A 24,215-nucleotide genomic window follows, 5' to 3' on the forward strand; every position below is an offset into this window, starting at 1 on the left:
CTATTTAAAGAAAAAAAAATCCTTAAAAAATTCACCTTTTAGGTTATCCTGTTGCACTTTGAATGAGAAACGAGAAAAGGATGATTATTCCAGAACATCAAGGCATAAGGAGTATAGGTAGGTTAGTTCAGGGAATAGCTATTTATATATCTACGTATAATATTTATAAGTTTAAATGTATCCATTCCCTTTGAAACTATATATACTCATACCTCTGCAACTGGTATGAGTTTGATTCTCTTGCAAATATGCAAACGATCCACTTGCAAACTTTAATTAAATGTACGTTTAGACAGGTAAATTAAATTGTAAATGCAAATGTTAAAGTATTTCCAAATGTTTTTCTTTGGATTGTTTGTCATTTGAGGTTGGAATATGCAAAATGGCGATGTTTTTTTTTTAGGGTTTTTTGTGTTTTTTCTTGGTAAAAACTATAGCTAATTGGAATAATTATAAACTACTTCACTTTTGACATTTATTTTGGTAGCTACTTGTATATGCAGGAGGTACTTATGTTTTTGTGGGATTAGAAGTTTAGTTGTTCTTCCTACTTTTGATGTTTTAATTTTGTTTGTTGTGTGAAACAATTTAAGGAATTTGAGCTGAAACCTAAATCAAAATAAAAACTAAATTTCTTTTCACAAATTTTGAATATATCAGAAGAGAAAATAAATGAAAAACATGAACACACACCACAATCTTTACCTAAATAAAATTGTCTTGGGGGCTTAAAAATGATGAGAATAAAAATCTGTTGGTATATCTCGACTGAAAAGGTAAAGTATATTATGTCAATTTTGATGATTTTTCAGGAGAGCAAAAAAAAACACTTCAAAAATTCTTTCAAGTGTAGATTTAATTGTTTAAAACATTTAGATGTCAAATTTTATGATCTTTTTAGAAAAGTATTCCCGTTATAAGGAAAAATATGACTTAAGATAGTTTGGCTTTTCTATAAATTGTATTTTATATTAATTTGCAAGATCTTTAGTTGACATAAGATGATTTGAATTTTCATACTCTTTCTTAATTTTTGAAATTTTTTATCTTAATCAACTAAAGGATGACTTTTGTTTGTACTTGCACTCGCGAAAATATTATCTTAAGTCAACATAAGATAATTCAATTTCACAATAATAAAAAAAAGTCTTAACTCAATATAAACTTAAATCTACTTAAGGTTTTGAATAGCTATGTGTCTTTTCAACATAAGATGAAATTATTTTTGTAAAATACAAAAAAGCAAAGAGGTGAGATAGAAAGATGCCGATAAGACAGAATTGTAGGCCTTTAGGATGGCACTGAAGTTCAACAAAAAAACTCGAAACTAAGTCGACTTAAGCTACATACCTTTTCAGTCGAGATATATTACTGAGGTTATACATAGTACTAAAACTAGGGTCAATCTATATTTTAGAACTTTATGGGTACAAATTTGTAGCTTATGAAAACAGATTCCGTTAAAAAAAATTATTTTTGTATTACAAGTTATTTTAGTTACATTGTGGTTTTACCCACAGTAAATTTGATGAAAAAATAGACGATTTCATGTTATATTATGTTATGAAAAAACTAGTTTAGTTTGTAAATAAATTGGTTGCTTTTAAAAAAGATAACATTTACACCATCAAAACTTAGCTTAAAAAAAGAAAACAATTTTTTATTTGATATAAAATAAATAAAATTAAAGAAGTTATTTAAAAACCACCAATTTCACAACTGATAACGGCTCCAACGAACGATTTTGTTAAAAAAAATTCAAATCTTAGTTTTTATACAGGGTCTATCTTTTAATGAATTTTTTTTAATACGCATTATTACCTTAGGGGTATTAACTACTGATTCGATTTCAAAAGCATTTATTTAGTTTTAATTTTAAATAAGACTTTGAAAAAAAAAAATATTTTTTGGATTTAAAAAAATTTGTTTTGATTAATAACACTGGATGACAAAATTAAACTTTTTTTTTTGTTGCCAAAACATACTTTTCTGAAGGTTTTCGGTGTGCTGAACTCGAATCCGAAATCAGAAAAAATTGATCAGCTCCCATTTTTGAAATATTACCGTTATAAAATGCAAAAAAAAACGTTTTTTTACTTCTTCGGACCTTATTCTTTTATAGAAGGAACATTTTTTGAACATATTAAGTATCTTAGTTCTAAAAGAACTGTTTTCTTTTTTTCAAGACCTGTTTAAATCTTTCCGATATCTTTTTGCCCGAGAAATTTACCATAGAAATTATAACGTCATTGTCTCCTTTATAATGTATGAAGCCAAACCCACTTACTTTATTTTAAGATATCTCTGGCAGTATAAAAGATATCAGAAAGAGAAAGATTTAAACAGGTCTTTATAGAAGAACAATAGTTCTTTTAGAAACCGTTACTAAATATGTTCAAAAATGTTCCTTGTATGAAAGAATAAGGTCTCAAGCAATCAAAAAATCGTGTTTTTGCATTTTCTAACGAAATCTAAAAGTTCTTGCTTACTGAGCAATTAAAATTGACCCCTATTTTTCGAAATTTTGTATTCTAGAGTTGAAAACACGCGAGTTATATGCAAAATTCAATATAACCATTAAAAACAAAATATCGGCTATTATGACACAAGGTGGAATTTTGAAAAATGTGTTGTACTGATGTTCTATCATTACCAGGTACCAAAATTAGAATTTGCCTCGGATTTTTTTCCCCCAAAGTACAATACAAAAATTTCTAAATTCCATGAACTAGTTGGAGTTGAACATTTTCGGGCTTTGGGGGTCCTAAATAAGACATACCCCTGCGAATACAATTTTATTTAATTTTGTATTAATATTTTTTTAACTATAATATGTAACACTTGCTTAATTAAATGCTCAATGAAGCTGCTCTCCTCCTTTCTCTCTTACTTTAACTCATTTTCAAATAATTTTATATTAAAATCATTCAATATTCCATGCTTGCACTTGCAATCAATTTACCCAAACGTTAAGTCCATCTAAGCACAAAATTCAATTCTAAATTCGTTTTTTTCCCAAATGGCAATAGCAACCAAACAACAATATTTTCTGTTGCTATTGCAACGTACCTGTCACAAAAAAAAAAATTCTTGCACCTGTCACACCAACCAGCCAACAACACACACAACTTGTTTGTTTTCCAGCTCACTTTGTATTTTCATTATCCTTTTTTTTTCCAATTTTTTTTTTTTCATGTTTATACGACTTGTCAGTTTGTTTTCACAATTCATAGACAAATCACAAAACCATTTGCAAAAAAAAAAAAAGTAAAACATTAAACACAAAAACGAAAAAGACTATAGTGGGGTATCCTTTTTTTGCAATTAAACCAGAAAAAATATCTAAAATTCCCGAGGACGAACAAAAAAAAAAAACTCCAGAAATCAAACACAAAAACCATCGACTCTCTGACGAATGCATCGTATGATTTGGTCAGGATAACAAAATATCTGGAAAAAAATTAAAAGAAAAAAACCAACGAACAACATGAAAAAAGGACAAAATCTACAAAAGAAGAAATCAATTTCGCATCCCCGAAGGCATATCGAGGACCTGCCCTTCTATCGATTTGAATACCAACCGGATGATTTGCCAATGGATCCGGCCAAAGGATTCCTTATTGAAAAAATTTGTAATTATTATTTATTAATCCAACACTAGCTATGAGCTCCTTGTAGAAAGTTCACAATGCAATAATTGGAGAAAAAGCTTGAATTGAAAAATTTTGTTTTTTTTTTAATTTTTTTTTTTTAAAGGACTTCCAATTGAAAGGACTTTTTCTTCAAAAAAAAAAAAAAAACTTTATATGTGTATAAAAAAAATTGCATCATATAAAGACTTTTTTCAATAGCATATGTGATGGCGTTTGTGTGTGTGTGTGTGTGTACATTTGTATTTGTTTTGTGTGCGGGAACAGCTTTACTATTTCATCCTTCTTTTTGTTGTTGTATTTCGTTGCAGCAAGGATGCAAGAGGACACAATTGTTGGGAAGTGCAATGTTGAAATGAATTTTCATTCATATAAAAGAATTTTCAATGACCCATCATCGAATGGGAAGAATGAAAATGATGATGGAGGTGGGAAGACTCACGATGGCAGTGGCAATAGCGGCGGCGGTAACAGTGGAACGTTGTGGCAAGTAGTTGATGGCAGACAGAGTGTCGATGGCGATGACAGCAAAGGAAGTGCAACTGGAAGTGGAAGTGGTGTTGATGATGTTGCTGGTGGTTCTGGTGAAGGACGACGAAGTTCTTCAATTATGAAACACAATTATGAGAACAGCATCAGCAATGAGAGCGAAATGGAAATTGACGTCGAAGATATTGTTTTGCCGAGAAAATTCGATTTAATTAAGAATCAAACAAAACTAACGTATTCATTTGGACCGTCAGCAGGTATGTATGTAATATGTTTTGTGTCATTCAAAGTTAATCTCTTTTTGAAAATTTTTCAATTGACACTCTTTATGAATTCAAACGAAAGTGAAACAAGGTGAAAAGTGTTTTTGAAAGTGTCATTGTGCTTTAGATCAGGATTGTATTGATGACAATGTGGTTGGGTTTTTGTGCAACAGTAGCTTTCAAGATAAAAATTGTAAGAAAAAAGTCGAAAATTTGTGAAGAGTTTATTTCAGTTTTGGGATCAATTTTTTCTTAATATTAATTTAATCAACAGTGTGAAAGTAACGAGAATCAGATTTATGACAGATATTGCTTTTTTGTATTTGTTTTTGATAGAAATATAAATGTGTAGGTATTAGTTTGCTTTTTGTGCTGCATTCCATTTGCATCTTCGTATGACCAACAAAGGTCAAGAAACATCAATCCTTCAATGAAAATCAATGAAAAATCTCAATTTTTCAATTTTTGAGAAATTATAGGTATTAGAAATTGGTTAGGTATCCAATATTAAATATCCAAAAATGGTTTAGGTTGCCTTTTCCTTACCATTTTGCTAAAATAGTTATTTTGTTTCAACTGAAAAATAAAGCTTTCATTATTGGTTAACTTGTAAAATGTAATAGAATTTAAAATGGAGTGTTGATTCAACCCCAATTGAATTTGAATAAAAAAAAAAGAGTGTGTGTACACATGTACACGCGACTGAAGTTATACTTCTCATTCAGTATATATAAATGAATTTCATTTGATATTTTTAATTTCTATTATTAAATTAATTAATCCACACTTCGTTTTTTTACATTTTTATCAAGTGAACAATAAATTAATTCTTTCATCCTCCTTGCGTCCATGTAGTTTTCAATTTAATCTGTGAAATTTACTCATGTTGTGCGGTTCAGAACGTACGGTATATGCTTAACGAAAGTAAACAAATTGCGCATAAAATATGCTATATGGTAATTTTATGAGGATTGTGTGTGCTTCAGCACTAGTAGTAGCAATATGCAACTTGCAGGGTTGCTACAAAGCTCAAAAGTGAGCTGAGCTCAGCTCGCAGCTCAGCTCAAATTTTGAGCTAGCTCACTTTTGAGCTATGTACCATAGCTCAGCTCATTTAAGCTAAGCTGAAAGTGAGCTGAGCTGATGGTTGAGCTGAGCTGTTGGGTGAGCTGAGCTGTCGGTGAGCTTAGCTGAGCTGTTGGGTGAGCTAAGGTAAAGTGAGCTGAGCTGAGCTGTGATGGGTGAGAGGATACATTGATTTTTATTTGGAAAATATAATGAAATATGAAGATATTTTAAACTTTTATAAAACACCATAGCTTAAGATGTTTGGTTCTAGTTATTAATGGAATTATTTTAACACATGGATATTTTTATAAATAAAACAGATAATTTTTCGTGATCTTTTTTCTTGGTTTTTTAATAGTAAATGTATTTCTATTTTTTTAGTAAAATATTTCTTTATAAATAAATATTTCGGTACAATCCGATTTTTCGACTTTTTTTAAAATTCCGAGAAAATCGGTTTTGAAAGTTGGGGTAATTTTTTTTTCCGAAAAATCTCCGAATCTTTAAACGCTCCTGGAAGCTAAACCGCTTGCGAGTAATTTTTGAAAGTGATGCCAAATGATAGCTTGTGTCATGGGCCTACGCTTTGCACATTGTCAGATTTTTAAAAAATCGCCTTCCATGTTAAACCGCCACATCATGCCTATTTTTTCAGAATCGTGCCTATTTTTTTTTACTTTTAAGCTCTCCCGGTTTGAGAACGCGTGGACCTACAGGGATGAGAGTTGTACCCAAATGTAGGTTAGAGTCCCCGCTACCTTTTGGCATCAAACAAATTTTTTTCATTTTTTTCAAAATTCCGAGATATAGGCGTTGGAACGCTTTGATCTAGAGACAGGGGAGTGGTGCCATATGAAAGCTTATATTCTCAGCTACCCGATAGTGGTATAATCCGGTTTTTCGACTTTTTTTAAAATTCCGAGAAAATCAGTTTTGAAAGTTGGGGTAAATTTTTTTTTCGAAAAATCCCCGAATCTTTAAACGCTCCTGGAAGCTAAACCGCTTGAGAGTAATTTTTGACAGTGATGCCAAATGATAGCTTGTGTCATGGGCCAACGCTTTGCACATTGTCAGATTTTTAAAAAATCGCCTTCCATGTTAAACCGCCACATCATGCCTATTTTTTCAGAATCGTGCCTATTTTTTTTTTTACTTTTAAGTTCTCCCGGTTTGAGAACGCGTGGACCTACAGGGATGAGAGTTGTACCCAAATGTAGGTTAGAGTCCCCGCTACCTTTTGGCATCAAAAAAAATTTTTTAATTTTTTTCAAAATTCGGAGATATAGGCGTTGGAAGTAGGGGCGCTCACTTTCAGCTCAGCTCACTTTCAACTCAGCTAAGCTAAGCTTAGCTATGGTACCTAGCTCAAATTTGAGCTGAGCTGTGAGCTGAGCTGAAATGTGAGCTTTTTGCAACCCTGGCAACTTGCCACATGGAAATTACCACATGCAACTTGCCACATGCAACTTGCCACACGCAACTTGCCACATGCAACTTGCCACATGAAACATGTAACTTGCAACGTGTTGTGTGTTTTATGTTTGCCGTACTGCGGCGTACTGCATTTTTAAATACTAAGGTACTGCCTACTCTAAAGGTGAAACGACAGCCCTGCTACCCAGGGTGATCGCGTCATAATCCCTTTGACATTCTTGTCAAAAAGTAAATTTTCATACCCACCCTCCCATAAGAAGTATAACTTCAAAAATAGTTTACGAAGATAGAAATAATAGTTTTCATTGAACGGCAACGAGAACAAACTAGGATTAATATTTTTCAAAAAAAAAAAAAAAAAAAAAAAAGTTACACATACACCACAGTGACCTTATAATTTCAATCTAATTTAATTTTTAAATAAATACTGAACGATTTAGGGAACACTTATTATACACAGTGCTGGTCATATTCTTAAGGGCATTATAAGCTTTTCAGTATCATCGAAGTTTTATGAAAGAAGCTATTTTTCCAAAATTCAAATTGTGTTAGTGATATTGAAATTTATTTTTAATGTCTGATGACCTCTATAATGTGTTTTTGAAAATAATGTATAAATTTATTTAATTTCTGAACAATTTATTTTTATAAATGCTATAACATTTTTAAGTCTTTACTGCCCTTAAAGATATGACCACCACTGTATATAAATTTTTTCAAAGCAGTTACCTAAAAAAAAAAAAAAAAAATACATTGATTATATTGTCGCTGTTTTAGAAAACCGGCATAGGTAACTCAAAATCCTGGTTTTTGAGTTATTAATGCCAATATACTGGAAAGATTTGCATCTTATCACACAGCTGATTGTTTTCCTTCAATTTATGAAAATAGTATGGAAAACTGACAAACTTGGAAATTTAAAACAGTTTTTCTGAAAAATTAAGATATTTGAGTTTTCTAAAACTGCAATGATAAGCTAAATTTACAGTTAATTGTCGTTGTCATGTAGCAATCTTATTTGTGTCATTATTTTATCGACTGCTCACGTAAATTAACCAAATTTCATCGAAAATGTATAAAAAGAAAGTTCCTACAACTTAACGCTTAAATGCATATTGTATCAGTTTTGATAAGCATACATAATTTTATGTAATTTAAAATAAAATTGATTAAATATAGCATTGTTGTGTGAATGAATTAATTGTTTGGGGTATATATTGTTAATAAAAAACATTTTTTAATTTTTTTTTCACATATTTTATTAATTTTTAAGAATATTTAAAACCTAAACCGATATTTTGTCTAAAACCACTTTGATTTTGGGAACCCAAATTTTTTTTGTTAATTAGGAAAAGAGTATTTTAAGCCGTTATTCTGTAATTCAAAAATATGAATCGTTAATATACCTATAAGCTATAAAATATTGAAACAAACAATGTTAATTTTTAAAATGCAAGAGAATTATTGAAGGTCATAAAAAGGGCAAACAAATCCTTATTTTTATGTGTTATTGGGGTCAAGTTTAATTATTTGAGTAACTTTTTTTCAAAATTGAAAAATTCACGCATTCAAGATTTAAACGTTAACTGCTTACAGATGGTGTCCCGTAATAAGATAAGGATAATTTAAGGATTGAGTTTCTTGTGTATATACTTAGATTAAAATTGTATTTAAAATGTTACAAATATTTAAAATGCCCTCCTTGCTGTTGTTTGCATGTTGGAGCTCGTTTTTAGAATTTTAATTGTTAAATGACGCTCCTTACTTATATAGAACCACTTTTTCCTTTTTAATACTCCTACCTAATTAAAAATAAAATGAAAAATAATACCTAATCCAAACAATTCAAACAGATTCCTGCGTTAGCAGTTTTTTGATACTTTTTTTTTTTTATTCAAACCGCATTTGGTATTTTAGACATTCAAATTTTGAGTTTCTATTTCCAATATCTATGATTTTTTTAACATTGAAACATCTCAAAAATTTGGCGTTTAAGTTTGATTTTGTTCTCGGATTTGAAGTCAGCACACAAAAACTGCCTTGAAAATGTATAGTAGAGTAACTAAAGCAAATTATTAGGGAACACGGCCGAACAGCTCTGATTTTGACGATTTTTTTTCAAACGTAGGTAATTAAAAATACTTTAAGGTCTATAGATTAAAAATTGCCGGTGTTGCCTTATTGTTTTTTAAAATTAAAATTAATTTTTTTTTTTAACAAAACCATTTTTTTGCTTAAATTTCATAAAACAAATGATAGCAAAAGATTCTCTAGGTAATTTAAGGAAAATATATAAAAGGCAGTAAGGGACAATCTTCCATCGTTTAAGCGATAAATGCAATTTTCTAACATTCTGACCTCAAAAACAAAAAAAATATTTTGAAAACAACGGCAACACCTACAATATTTTAAAATACATTTTTAAAAAGCCAGAAGCCCATTCTTATCTCTTAAATTTAAATTCACTAAATTTAATCAAGACTTTTTGAAAAAATGGTCCTCAAACTCAGAATTAAAAAAAAAATGTTATTAGAAAAATTTAAAATTACTTTTTTCCAAACTTTTTCTAATAAAATATGAATTTATTTAAAAAAAAATTTTTGGCCATAAATATTATCAGTTGAATTTCGAAGCGAAAAAGGTAAAATATATCACACTTTTGAAAAAAAAAAATGAAAAATTACTTCAATTTCAATGGTTTTTTTTTATTAAAACTGAATTTTTGCATTGAAATAATTAATTTTCTTAAAGACTGTGGTAAATAGGATCTTTAAATTTTTGCTATTTAACTTTCAACAGTAAGGGTTATTAAATGAATAAAAAATAATTTTATGTTTAGATGTTGAACTTTAAAAAAAAAAATAAGTTACATTTTTTTTCAAAACTTTTATTAAAAAAAGTTCTTCGAAAATGAAATACTTTTTAATTTTTTTCATAAATAGCCCAGGGAAATTAGTAATTTAAATCGCATTTTTCGCGGGACAAAATTTTTTTCATGGAATGTGTTCGGGTGGTTGTCCTTATCGTAAAAGTCGATTTGTTGGCATAATTGGAGGTTGGGAACAGCCGCCATCTTGGAAAAGAGATTGGTATCGTTTTTATTGAATAGCTCCATTGTTATTCATTTTAACAAAAAATGACAAAGGTAAGACTTATTAATAATAAAATTATCTAAGAAATGATATACAAAACAATTCCGTGAGTTGATTAAATAAAATTTTATAGTTGGTCAAAGTGCGGGTTTGTATCGCAAGGTTGGGACAAAATGACATTTTTTCATATATCTGACGAACTTTTGATTTGTTTGGATAATTCTTCAAGAATGAATTGTAGTACTTATAATTACCTATAAAATGAGCCCACAATCGTTATTGTCACCATCGTATTGTAGAAGTAATCTAACTCCGAAACTCTCCATGTACTAGTCAAAAGTAAGAAAAAAGCTGTTTTTTTGCTAGTAGGCCGAGAAAATTTTGGGAGTAGAGGTATAACCAAAATATAAGTACGCAGTTTTGCAGCCATACGCGTGTTAATGTCGATTTCAAAGGTCTGACAACTCTAATTTTGTGCTTTATACGGTTTTTGGGGGGTTAAATAACGTAAGTTTGCCAGTTAATGTGAATGGGCTAAATTTATACTATTTCAAATTATAAATATACAAGCTGATGCTCTATTATTTTTCCTAAATCTGAACACCCCAATCTTGAGGATGTGACCAATAGAACTATATATAAGCCGTTTATACGATTATGTTTTAGAAGCTTTTTTTGTTTAGATTTTTGTTTGTTTATTTGAATTGAAAAGCCTGGTATGGTTAGTTAAAAAAGCTTATATCGTGAGTTCTATTAACCCCATAGCCGAGATTGAGGTGTCCAGATTTAGGAAAAATAATAGAGCATCAGCTTGTATATTTATAATTTGAAATAGTATAAATTTAGCCCATTCACATTAACTGGCAAACTTACGTTATTTAACCCCCCAAAAACCGTATAAAGCACAAAATTAGAGTTGTCAGACCTTTGAAATCGACATTAACACGCGTATGGCTGCAAAACTGCGTACTTATATTTTGGTTATACCTCTACTCCCAAAATTTTCTCGGCCTACTAGCAAAAAAACAGCTTTTTTCTTACTTTTGACTAGTACATGGAGAGTTTCGGAGTTAGATTACTTCTACAATACGATGGTGACAATAACGATTGTGGGCTCATTTTATAGGTAATTATAAGTACTACAATTCATTCTTGAAGAATTATCCAAACAAATCAAAAGTTCGTCAGATATATGAAAAAATGTCATTTTGTCCCAACCTTGCGATACAAACCCGCACTTTGACCAACTATAAAATTTTATTTAATCAACTCACGGAATTGTTTTGTATATCATTTCTTAGATAATTTTATTTTTAATAAGTCTTACCTTTGTCATTTTTTGTTAAAATGAATAACAATGGAGCTATTCAATAAAAACGATACCAATCTCTTTTCCAAGATGGCGGCTGTTCCCAACCTCCAATTTTCCCAACAAATTGACTTTTATGATAAGGACAACCACCCGAACACATTCCATGAAAAAAATTTTGTCCCGCGAAAAATGCGATTTCATGCCCATATTTTGACTAATTTCCCTGAGCTAAAACCGTAATACACATTGACATTTCCTTTTAAAATTTGAAATCATAATAAATGCGGCCAAAAAAAATTGAAAATAAATGCATTTTATATTACGACCAAGTTTAAAAAACGACATGTTAAAATTTTTTCAATAATTTTTTTTTTTCAAAAATCTGAGTTCAATTACCATTCATTCAAAAGCCGTTCATTCAATTAACTTAATTTTAATTTTACATATATGACTAAGCTTCTAGCTTTTAAGAAATGTATATTTGAATATTGTAGGTGTTGCCGTTGTGTTCAAATATTTTTTTTTTGTGTTTGGAGTCAATTAATAAGAAAATTGCATCTATCGCTTGAACTATGGAAGATTGTCCCTTACTCCCATATATTTTTTTTCCTTGAATTTAACAGACAATCTTTTGGCATCAATTAATTTATGAAATTTAAGAAAAATTTTTGAAAAAATTTTGTTTTTGTTCACAAAAATCTTCAATCAAATTTAAAAAATCAAAACGGCAACACCGGCAATTTTTAATCTATAGACTTTAAAGTATTTTTAATTACCGACGTTTGAAAAAAAAGATCATCAAAATCTAAGCTGTTTGGCCGGGTTCCCTGATATTGCCAATTTTTGAGCTTTAGTTACTCCACTAGTATGGGCTGGTTGAAAAACGTTTTTGGTTAATGACCATTGTTATCGGTGTTTCCTCAATGATGTTTTTAATTTTCTCTTTTTTTTTACAACTCCTCTTATTTAATACGAACATGAAATAATCAAAATCGATAAGATCGTTCTTGAGGTTTAGCGAGCCTAACACAAATTGATAAAATTGGACTTTTTAAGTCTGAGATAACAGCTTATTCTTTGTTTACAAAAACTGAGAATAGCTGAATTTTCGAAATCAAAAATTTAATATAAAATAGTTTGTTTGTCTTCAAATTATTTATAGATCTAACCATACTATCAAAATATCTCAACATTATCATCTTACTACCCCTTGATATTCTAAACTCTAAAAAAAAAAAATTTAGAAACCCTCTTCATGACAACATGTTAATTCTGACTATTAGCACGTAAAAACGACAGTTTCGAGAGTCATTCTCTCTCCCAAAGGGTTCTTCATCTATATGGGAATTGGTCATTCGTTAAATGGACCTCTTCGATTATTCAAAACAGGAAATTGAAATTTACCATTTTAACATTTTGCACCCCTGTTTTACGTACATACACACAAGTACTTTACTTTCGGATGCTTTTTTTTTAGGGGTTTCTCTCTTGTTTTTTTTTTTTTTTTGTTTCTTTCTTATTCTAAGTTGACGTAAGTTGACTCCCATTGGGGGATCACTCAAAGGGTAGAAAACAGAACCCAGCTCACATAAGAGTGTAAAGTCATCGTGTGCTACCACATACATATAAAAGGTTAGAGTTGGATCAGATACTCCCCATAGACTATAGACATAATATCCCGAAATGGCTATCAAGTGATGTGACCATTTTGAAGGAGAGTCACAACCCGACTTGCTTAAAAAAAATTTTAAATTCATTGCAAAATCTTTGAGTGTGTGAGTGAGTGTGTGTTTTTTTTTTTTGCTTTTATTTTGAGGACATCAGACAAAGGAAGAATAGGTTAAAAAATATTATAGAGAACCATCACAGGTGTTTTTTGTTAGGCAAGTTAGTGTGTTTTGTCTGCATGACCAAGTTGCTCACCCCCCCATGGGCATATCAATTATTTAGGTTGTCATTATCAGTGTTTTAAGGTTAAAATTGGAAATTCCTTCGGGCGTCATAGACTCATTGAAGCATTTAATTGTTTTCCAGATAATGATCGTTACCCGTGGCTAGGTGACCAATATACTGGTAAGATTTCTTAAACACATGTGGAAAATAATGCGTTTTTGTGTGAAAAAAAAAATGTTTGTGTTATTTTTCAAACAGGTGAACCTAGTGAAGAGAGGGTGCAAAGGGTTACCAATGAAATATTAAGATTATATCGAAAGCGGAGAGTAAGAATTTTTCACGAAAATGTACGGACAGAATTTCCGCTTTTTTCCAATGAACTTCAGCAATTACATGGAGGAGCAAGTGATACTATTGGTAATTATTGTTTTTTTTTTTCTTCACAATATAAAATTAAAATTTTACTTTCTTATTTTAATCACTTCACCAGGTTCTTTTTATAGTCCATGGGCAAGAAATTTGAGACTGCCAGCTTTGGGAAAGCGAAGAAAGGTCGAAAAGTTTAAAGCCGGAGACCACTATGCATTGAGAACACCTAAAGGTATTTTAGTTATGTGCTAATCTCTTAAACAATGGCTTCAACAGATTTATTTTTGTATCAGCCTTTTAAATTTAATCTAGACTGGAAATATTTTTTTTTTTTTTAAAGCCTCCAAAATAAAAAAAACAAACTTTTTTTTGATATTGCCCAGACGTTTTGTCTGTAAAACAACCTTTATACACGATACTTCGTTTCCAAGTTATAACTTTTTTTTGTTTTTGGGTGCACTATTCTCTAAAAAAAGTAAGCAATTTTGATTTCATTTATTAGGATGGATTTTCAGAAGAAAAAATTTCAATATCGTTATAGCCGTTTAGAAAAAAAAAACTAATAAAAAAAGTTTAAATAAAGTTGATATGTGTTATTTAAAAAAAAATCCAAAATAAAATGTAGGTACTGCTTTTTTCAAAACTTTGAATTTTCAAAAAAAAAAAATTTTTTTTGTGAAATACCATTTGATTTTTTTTTTTCAAAATTGTAATTTTGATTTATATTGAAAGAATTTGAATACTTTTCAGATAAAAAATCCTTAAATTAAATTAGTCGTTTGAGAGAAACTCAGAAACCAATATTTGAAATTTTTACCAAACCTCTGAGCCGTTTTCGATAAAATTGCCGTTATTTTTCGTCCAAAAAATTTAATTCTAGATACACTTTTTTACATTCTATATCAACCATATTTGATTGTTATCTTAACTTTTTTACAAATGTTTTAGGAGTATAAAAATTTTCGAAAATTTTTCGGGAAAAAATTTGTATGATGGTTAGAAAAACTAATTTTTCTACAGTTTAGAAAAAAAATTCACTTACGCACTTGCTCTTATGGTAAAACTAACTCTAATTATAAAGATTAGGATTGAGCATTTTCATAAGTAATGTAATACATAACACTAAACTAAGTTTTGTAATTTGAATTCTTCTATGAAAAAGAAGTCTTAAAAAAAATCGTTAGAGCCGTTAAAAAAATTATTTTTTATATACAATTTTCTAAAATTTTTCAAAAAAAAAAAAGTTGGAGGATATGCCTTTTTTGAGAAAATATTCAACATATAAAAACGAAATTTCGATTAAATTCATCAACTTGTTTTCAAAAATTTGATTTAACGAAAAAAAAAAATTGAAATACATATCTTTTAACCGCTAATAACGCTACAAAAAATGTTAGCTCTTAATCTTAATCAAAATCTTTAGAGCGGTTTTCGTGAAAAAGTAATTTTTCTCTTTCCGTTATATGAGAAGTAGGTACCGTTAGTAAAAAAATCGAAAAAATATAACTTTTTTTATTCCATCACTTTTTTTATATGACAACCTACAATAAATTTTAAACCACCTGAAAGTTTATTGTTTCAGCTCAAAATATTTATATCGACAATGCCTATACAACATCTACAAAAAAAACTAGAATTTTTTTAACCCAAACAGTTTTCATAAAAATAGCAAAATAGTCAATCTCTTTTCTCTTCTAACGCCATTAAATCCGTTTTTTAAATGACAACCTATAATAAATTTTATATCGTTATTATTTCACCTTTCATATGACGCTTCAATCATATTTCTACCATGCCTACAAAAAAAGTAAGAATTTTTTAAAGCCAACCATGTCGAAATTTCAAATTGAGATTACGGTACTTCCTACTTTGAGGTATTTTTCAAGTTTTTTCAATTAAAGATTATATAACTTGTAGAGCACTTACCATTATGTGTGATATATCAAATGAAAGGTAATATTATCAGCATGCGTATTAAAGTTAAATAAATTTGTTATGTGCTCTAGATCAAAAGATATAATGTGTTTAGAAAAAGAACATCTTTTCACTGTTATCTCAGAATTTTGAATATGAAATTAATTGAAATTTTGCACAATTATAATTTATTTAATAACCTATCTCCTGTATAAATTTCATTCATCTATCTATGAAAATTTTATATATTAATAAACAGTTATAATAGTGAAAAAGGGTTAATCTTCTATTTATATTCTTTTTTTTTTTCAAATACAAACAACTCTGATGTTTTTGTCACAATTTTAAAAATTAATAATAATTTGCTCAGTGGTTTATTTTTTTTAATTAAATTTTTGTTTATTTCAGAACTCAAGGCAGAACTTGAACGAATGGGAAATGTTATTGACAAACTAATTGAACCTGTCGTAAAAAAAGCAAAACACATTGAAGCCGAAAAGGGAATTATAAAGAATTCTGGTATTACGCAATTAAAATGTCTCCCAAAGGGAACAAGTTCTAAAAATGTAAGTTTTTTTTTGTTTTCTTTGTAAAATGTTAACAGGGTGTTCCGGGAACTAATGATAAATTAGTTTTTGTTTTTTTTTTTTTTTTTTTTTCAATGAAATCGAGAAGTCGTATTAATCTATCTTTATAAATTTCTGAATGTGTAAAGCAAACTAGCGACTAGCTACCTTTGAGAGGATTTTAGTAGTTTCAACAAACCTCATTTAGACCTTCTGAGAAATACAATTCTATGTGCGCGAAGCTCTAAATTTCATAAAAGTCACCATGTTCCCTTGGCCTTGATAATTCGGTAGAATTTAAGTTTTTTAGCAAAATATTTTACTGTATGTATTTTGTTTGGTCTGACAAGACTTTTCATCGGTTCCTGGAACATCCTGTAAAGATAAATTTTTGTATAAAGTTAAAAAAAAAAGTGAAAATATTTTTCAAATATTCTCATATTTTTTTTTGGTTCGTAACCACATTTTACTACAACTCTTCCCTGTTGGTACTATTTCTTTGCGGTTGAATACAAGAACACAAAGGTGCAACCAAAACGGAGGATTCCACTTTCCACGGAAGAGTTTATGAAAAGCTTGAAGCAAAAAGACCGAGAGTAAGAGTTGTGTGTTTGAATCTTGTTTATGTTTCATTTTTTTTTTTTATTTTTATCTATTTTTTTTTTTTGTTTTACTTTTTGTATCCTCTTTTAGTTTTTTTCTGTTTAAAAACATTTTTTTTGTGCTTTTCACTCTCTCTCTAGTCATGTTAACTTTTCATAATTTTATCTCTTAGAGAATTATTATTTTTTTTTCTCATCCTTTTTTTTTTTTGCTCTCTATGAAAAGAGATTTTAATTATTTTAGTTGTTGGAAAGAAAAACATTTTATTTTGCTTTTATGTTATTTTGTGCTTTTTTTTTGAGGTAGTAGCTCTAGCTCTTGAAAAATACTAAAAGAAAACAAAAAAAAAATATACACAAAATAAACTTTTTAACTCTAAAAACAAAATAACAAAACAGAAAAAAAAATAACACTGTATACATGTGATGTGTATTGTATAACAGGAGCTTCAAGTACAAGGAAGGATTCCTGCCAGTTGATCCTGAGGAACAAAAAAATGCAATTTCTAAAAGCTATCAAGATGAAATGAACAAAACGATGCCAAAGTTCACTATCAGAGTTCAAAGGCGGACTATGAGTTTAATGGATAACGTAAGTTTATTTTGTTTTAACTATTTTTTCTGTTTTTGGTTCTTTTTTTAAAGAAAACCTATATATATAATTATCTTAATTAAAATTGAATAGGTAACTTCTTTTTTTTTTCATCTCTTTACTCTATAAACGAGTTGTGTGTGATCAACAAGAAGAAAAAAATAAAATGGAAACTTTTATAAAGCAGAATATTATTTTAATTTGAAAGTTATGTGAAAAACATTTAAGGGCTTTTAATATGAAGAGCAATGTGAAGAATGTTTTGGGGTAAACTGAGAGAGAACAACAAAAAAAAAATCATTATGAGAAGAATGTGTGCATGAATCTGTTTTTATGTGTTTTTTTTTTAACTTTAAAGTGAATGCAAACAGAAACAATGGTTTACTCCTTTTTTATTTTATTAGACTTGAGTTTTGATTAAAGTAATGAAACAAATATAATTATGAAAGAATGTAAGGGGACAGAATTTTTTTTCATATAGAAAGAGCTTGAAAAGACCTTAGACCAGCACCTTTTTGTCTTTGGTTTTTTACTTCAAATAAGTAGATAGAATAAAATAAGTTTCGAATTCATAAAAACTGACAGGGTGAGTTAATATTTCGTTGATGCTGCATAACTTCAAATTGTAAGTTTATTGTTATTAGTTTACATATTAAAATAAAATTGACTGTAATAAGAAAAAAAAATAGCAGTACCTATAGACTGACAGCCCGCAGCAGATTATTTGCACGTTGTACACAAATGCACTGTGGCGTATACGTGCTTTTTTGTATATTTTATTTGTAATGACAAAATGAATAATCATTAAACTCTGTTTGAATTTTTCACGTGAAAACTTATTTTTGACGTGATAACGTCTAATAAATCGATGAACCATGGCAGCCACCACTTCGACGCCATTTTCTAACGTTACACTCTCGCACTTTCGCAGTGCGGCAAAAAATTTCAATTAAAAATTAAAAACAAACTATTAAAAATACAAAAATCTTCTATAGCTTATTTGAAAGATAATAACCTAAAGCTTAATCTAAATGAAAGATTTTTAAAAGTTTCGTCATTTAATAGGGTAAACAGGGGTAAAACGGAAAGATGAAATTTGGGCTTAAATCTAAACGCGAAGTCGTAGAGAATTGATTTTTTCAGCTATAGATAGATGAAATTAATTTAAGAATAACTGCATTTAAGAAAAAATTCTAATAACGTTTTGTTTGAACGTTGTACACGTGTTGGGGATATGACAAAATGATGATTTTGGGTAAAGGAATTTTTTTTTTTTTGACAATTCTAAAGATGCCAGGTAAAAGATGAGAGAAAAAAAATTAGGCATCTGATACGGATTTTTTTCCAACACTCTGCGTTTCGAAATATGAATTTTTGAAAAACACCTTGTTTTTTAGGGGTATTGTCGGATAATTTTTGATTTTTAGCTTTTTTTTGGAGCGTTCAAAAAATCTCAAACTTATAGGACATGTAGGTTTTGGCATACATGTGCAAAAAATTGGAATCGTTTACTGAGTTTTGACTGAATAACGGAAGAAACAAGTTTTTTAAAAACACGTTTTTTGACCGTTTTAACCGATTTTCATCGTTTTTTATTTTTATCTTTTTTTCTTTAATAGATAAAGGAATAAAGTATGCGGAATAAAGATAGACCATGACTACGACTTTATGTGTACGAAGTTTCAATCATTTTCGTAAACAAAATTTTGAGATAACAGTAAAATAAAATTTTAGAATTCAAGAGGTTATAACTTTTGGCCAAGAGCAGATAGAAATTTTATTAAACTTTTATGAGCATCCTGATACAATTACCTTTCATTTGGTATATCACACATAACGGTAGAATAACTACAAGCTACACAAGAAACTTGCAAAAAACCATAAAACACCAGTGGAGATCTGTTGCCCCCCGAACAGCCACCAGTGTTGTAAATACGGTCATTTCAGTCTGGAAATTCGACATGGTTGGCTTTAAAAAATTCTAACTTCTCTTATAGGCATCTTTGAAACAAGATTGATACGTCATATGAAAGGTGAAATAATAAGCTTTCACATGGTATATATTTTGTATAGGTTGTCAAACAAAAAAATTGGTTCCATAGTCTGAGAACGTAAAAATAAATGTTTTTTTGCTTTTTTTAATGAAATTTGACCGAGTTCAAAAAATTCTAGCTCTTTTTGTAGATGTCTCATAGACCTGATCGATATACATATTTTGAGCTTAGACAATAAGATTTTTAGGGAAAAAAATGGAATTAATGACGTGAGAAGATAAAAATTCATGTTTTTTTTGCTTTTTTGATGAAAATGATTGTTTTCAATAAATTATTTGTATACGTATTGCAAAAATTAAAAAACGGTTTTATTCTTAAAAATAAATATTTGGCTTTTAAATTGCATAATATTTTTTTGTAAGCTTTTAAAATACAAAAATTAATATAATAGGAAAATAAAAAAGGATTTTTTTTTAGCTTTTTCTTGTAAATTATGATTGTTTGAAAAAAGTAAACGCTTAAATTGACTCATTTTAAACAAAAGCACACAACCTTTTTTCTGACGACGTTATCACGTTAAATCATCGTCCGTAAACCGGCTTTACAGACAACCTCTTTTTGAAGGAAATGAGAGAATAAGCAACTATGAGCGAAACATCGTGTGAATAAAATGAATCACTTGTGAAATTTATTGAAAGTGTTACAGTTGAAATGATAACTTAGAAAATGAGTTTAAAGAAATATCTAAAATGAAAAGTGTGACATAAATGAAAAGTGTGACAAAAATTAAAAGTAATATTCAATAACTTAAAATTTATTTTTGTGTAATTGAATTAGGTTTTGCATGAGTTTGGGGAATTTTCTAATGCTGAGTTATATAAAAACAACTCTTTTCATTTTTATAATGCAGATTTTTAAAATTCAGGTTGTAAAACACTCTTAAATCATGCACTATGTAAATGCTTGCATTACTCCAAAATTAAATTTAAGTTATAATACCTAAATTTACATTCTTCTATTAAGAAAAAATTGCTATACGTAATGAAATATACTGTCTGGTTTTTAATTCTTAACCCAGGAAGAATAGACAAAAAACAGCCAGAGAAAGGAAGAAAAATCGTAACGCAGCACAATGGGGTAAATCGACCCAAAAGCTGGCAATAATTAATAAAACAAAATTGCAAATAAACTAATTTTTTTAATATTATCTAATAGAGTAATATCCATCCTTTAACAAAAATTATTTTAATTTTTTTTAGCCCTTCCCGTTTTTTCACAACACAGTTTTGTTTAAGCTTAATTAGTAGTCAGCTGAGCCAGAAGTGAAATTGTCGATTTTTCATGGTGATCTTTGAGAACAGGTTTTCATTTTTTTTTGTTGATTCATTAAAAATTTTAGTATGCAGTCTTCAACTTCGGGTATGTAAGAGTTATTAAAACAATTTTTTTTTTTTGTTATATGTAAATATAATATGTACAATTTTAGTGAAGTTCCGTGATCATTTTTTTAAAAGTGTTATTTTAGAGGTTCTGTGAAATCCATTGACTATTAAATGTGTTCCGAGTGGGATCGAGTTGTGTTTTATGTGATTTTAAAATGTTTGTGATGTTTATTTTGTTATTCCGTCAAAAAAAACGTGCTCGTTTTGCACCCTTTTTGTGATATTTGAATTTTCGTAACTTTTGAACTTTAACTTTTTTTTATTTTTTATTTTTTCGTTGCTTTAGGAATCTCTTCAAATTCAATTTTTTTTACAAGAAAGCAACTTGTAGAAAGTATGAAAAGATGTGAGAGTGTTATGATTGAGGATCAGATGGATTTCTTAAAAAAATATCTTCTAAATATGACAAAAAGTACCGAAATTAGCCAAGTTAATGAATTCAATAGACTTTTTTCGCATTTTAAATCCGAGTTCAAAACGCGGTGGGTCAAAGCGTCTAGAACCGAACAAAGATTTAATGCAACAAACGAAAATTGACTCAATACCTCAATTGTTTTGAGGTATTTGCAGAAAAATCTGCAAAGAAACGTGGTCGTCCAAAAAAATTGCAGTCTTATCCCCCAGAAGCACTAGCGCTATTGAAACCTCCAAGCATTCCCGAAGCAAACATTTTTGTTGAAACTAACGAAAGTGATGAAAGTGATGAATAAACTTATTTTATAATTTTGTTTTAGTTTTTTTTTTTAATTAAATTTAAAAAAGTCGATGAAAACAAAAACTTTAAATTAAAAAAAAAAGAATTTTTTAAAATCAGATTTTCTCTACAATAAGGGTAAAGTTGGATAAAAGCATGGATAAAAGTTATGTCAGATAAGAAATTAATATATTATTAAGTATCTTGAGCCTTAAAATAACCTTTCAATCTGAAAAATACTAACATTTTTATTAGATCCCAAATAAGTGGGCGTTTTAGTGGGCGTGGCAATTATAGCTTTATATATGACCTAGTAAGGGTCTCAGAAGCATATACAGTGCTGCTAAAAACATTCCGGATTTTTTTGTCATTTTCATCAATTGAAATTTTAAAACTTAAAACTGGAACCAAATATTGTTTTAATATTTTTTCTAGGTCGTAAATATATCAGTTAGAAAATTCCAACAGAAAATATTGAACTTTAATCCTACAAAAATTTTAAAAATTGAAAAATTAATGAGAGTCAGAATATCGGCTGTGAAAAACTAACCGGATTTTTTAATGTTAGTGTTCAAAATTAATATTTTGTTCAGTAACCTTTGTTGTTGAAGACTGCTCGGCACCAACGAGAATTGGAGTCGGTCAAATTAAATAAAATAGACAAGAAATATGCACCCAGTCATTTTTCAAAGCCACAAGCACGTTAGTTTCTGAGGTCTGCTTTCTTTTCACTACTCGTCACTTAAAGATAGCCCTCAAATTTTCAATCGGGTTCAAGTCGGATAATTGTTACTGCTATTCTAAGCCAGGAGTATTGTCTGCCCCAAACTACTATTTTACGGGCTTTTAAGAATTTTTGACATCATAACTAGCAGGAAGAGCCAATATAAAGACGCTTCTATCTGCTTTTATGGAGTCATTATCGACTTTAAAATCTCTCTATTCATTAAATGATGCATTATTCCGTTAATTTGGTGTACGGCCAGAGCCTGCAGTTGAAAAAAAAACCCAAACCATCACTGATCCTCCGCTGTGTTCATGCTAGGGAGTATATTTTTTTGGTTTCAAACATGTGCATGTTTGGCTTCCATTTCACACTCGGAATAAAACAATTAAAAATTGCTTTTATCACTGAAAAGGATACTTTTCCGTTTTGTTTTCGAGCAATTCAGATGATTTCTTGTAAATCCAATCAGATTAAGTGTTTTCATTTTAATATTTAAAGTGTTTCTTAAGATCCTTTCAATGCCTCCCTTTTTAGGCAATGCTTACTATTATGGAATGGTGTTTTTCCGAACCGAAAGACATAAAGATCAAAATTTCTCACACCCTTTCTTACTGTAATTGATGTTGAAGTACAGATTAAGGCAGGTTAAGCTCCTCACCAATCGTTTAAGAAGTCACAAAAGGATATTTTATCAAAAAACTCTTTATTCGCCTATCAGTTTTTAGCGCTATTTTGTGATGGGACCTACCAAAGTGATCTGATTCAACAGACTTTTTGCCTTTTTACTGTTTGTTGATATAATACTCACTTGACGTTGCAATTTGCAACATCCCAAATGGATAACATTTTGTTTTATTTCGACTTGAAACTGTTTTAAGACTTCGTAACGAATTGGATGTCTATAACGCGTTATTTTTCGTATTACATTTAATATTTGATTCAATTCACAAAGCTAACAACTTTGTTTGTCTTTGCAAACAAAAATTTTACTAAAGTGATACTTAAAACCGTTATCTCAATACTGAGAATCGAAATCCTTGAAAAATCCGGTTAGTTTTCCACAGCCGAAATTCTGACTCTACTTCATTTTTCAATTTTTAAAATTTTTGTATGTATTAAAGATCATTATTTTTTGTTGAAATTGCGTAACTGATATATAAGCGACCTAGAAAAAATATTAAAACAATATTTGGTTCCATTGATGAAAATGACAAAAAAATCCGGAATGTTTTTAGCAGCACTGTATGTATACAAAATTTCAGGTTCCTAGCTCCTACGGTTGATTTAATACCACGTTTTAAGGCATTCTGCCCCACTGTGCGCAGGCTGATTTTTGGTATACAGGCTGGTATTGAGGTGGTTTAAAATCTGTTAAAAGTCCTGAAAGTTCCCCCATCCGCTAAACCCCTTATAGTGGGTGAAAGGTCACAATAATGGGTCTTTTGTTAATATCTTAAAAACAGTAGAATTAGAAAAAAATGTTCTACAAACTTTTATTTAGCTGATATTCAGAAGTTTTTAATTGGAACTTCCCTCACCCTGATGAATTTTTAAATCCTTGCAGAAATTTGTAAAATTCTTGAGGTTTAAGAGTCAAGTAAATTATGTATTTTATAGCCCCTCGCCTTATAAGAATAATAATGGCATAATATAGAATAACAATCGTCCCGTATTCGCTTACTAAGATTAAAAAAAAAAATACAGTTCAGATAGTCCCTGTATCAATAACAAAAATAATACTTACTTCTTACATTTAAAGCCAACTTAATATATAAGTAGTGCCAAAAATTTGTATTTCCCCAGGATCAATTCTATTCCAATCAATCATATCACACACACTTTAACTCCTATTCATAGTTCTTATCTGTTATTTTCTGACCACTTTCAGCTGTCCGTAACTCAACTTGAGATTTACCCGTCAAAATTGATCAAGAAACTTTTACCGAAAATCAGTGCCAAAATATCGTATCTCCGGGAAGCCTATAAATTCATACTCCAGGAAGAGGTAGGTCATTCAAAATCAAACTAGAAATTTACTTTGAACAAGAGATGGTAGAGCATAGAGACTCTTATTAAATCATCATGTTTCTATCATGTCTTCTTAGGAACACACA

At 29.4% G+C, this 24,215-nt stretch overlaps 1 protein-coding gene across 2 annotated transcripts in view; it reads left to right on the forward strand.

Annotated features, from left to right (window-relative positions):
• Positions 1-3,201: 3,201 nt before the first annotated feature.
• LOC129908407 (dynein axonemal heavy chain 3) overlaps positions 3,202-24,215 on the forward strand; it is a 181,181-nt gene continuing 160,167 nt past the window's right edge. For both annotated transcript variants that reach the window (XM_055984866.1, XM_055984867.1), the window contains exons 1-9: positions 3,202-3,632; positions 3,962-4,396; positions 13,343-13,381; positions 13,460-13,618; positions 13,692-13,802; positions 15,893-16,050; positions 16,567-16,646; positions 17,097-17,244; positions 23,990-24,106. In XM_055984866.1, coding sequence (XP_055840841.1) covers positions 3,488-3,632; positions 3,962-4,396; positions 13,343-13,381; positions 13,460-13,618; positions 13,692-13,802; positions 15,893-16,050; positions 16,567-16,646; positions 17,097-17,244; positions 23,990-24,106 — 1,392 coding nt within the window. In that variant the 5' untranslated portion in view covers positions 3,202-3,487. The remainder of the gene's footprint in view (positions 3,633-3,961; positions 4,397-13,342; positions 13,382-13,459; positions 13,619-13,691; positions 13,803-15,892; positions 16,051-16,566; positions 16,647-17,096; positions 17,245-23,989; positions 24,107-24,215) is intronic.

The sequence above is a fragment of the Episyrphus balteatus genome, chromosome 2, assembly GCF_945859705.1.
Source record: "Episyrphus balteatus chromosome 2, idEpiBalt1.1, whole genome shotgun sequence".
Lineage (NCBI taxonomy): Eukaryota > Metazoa > Arthropoda > Insecta > Diptera > Syrphidae > Episyrphus > Episyrphus balteatus.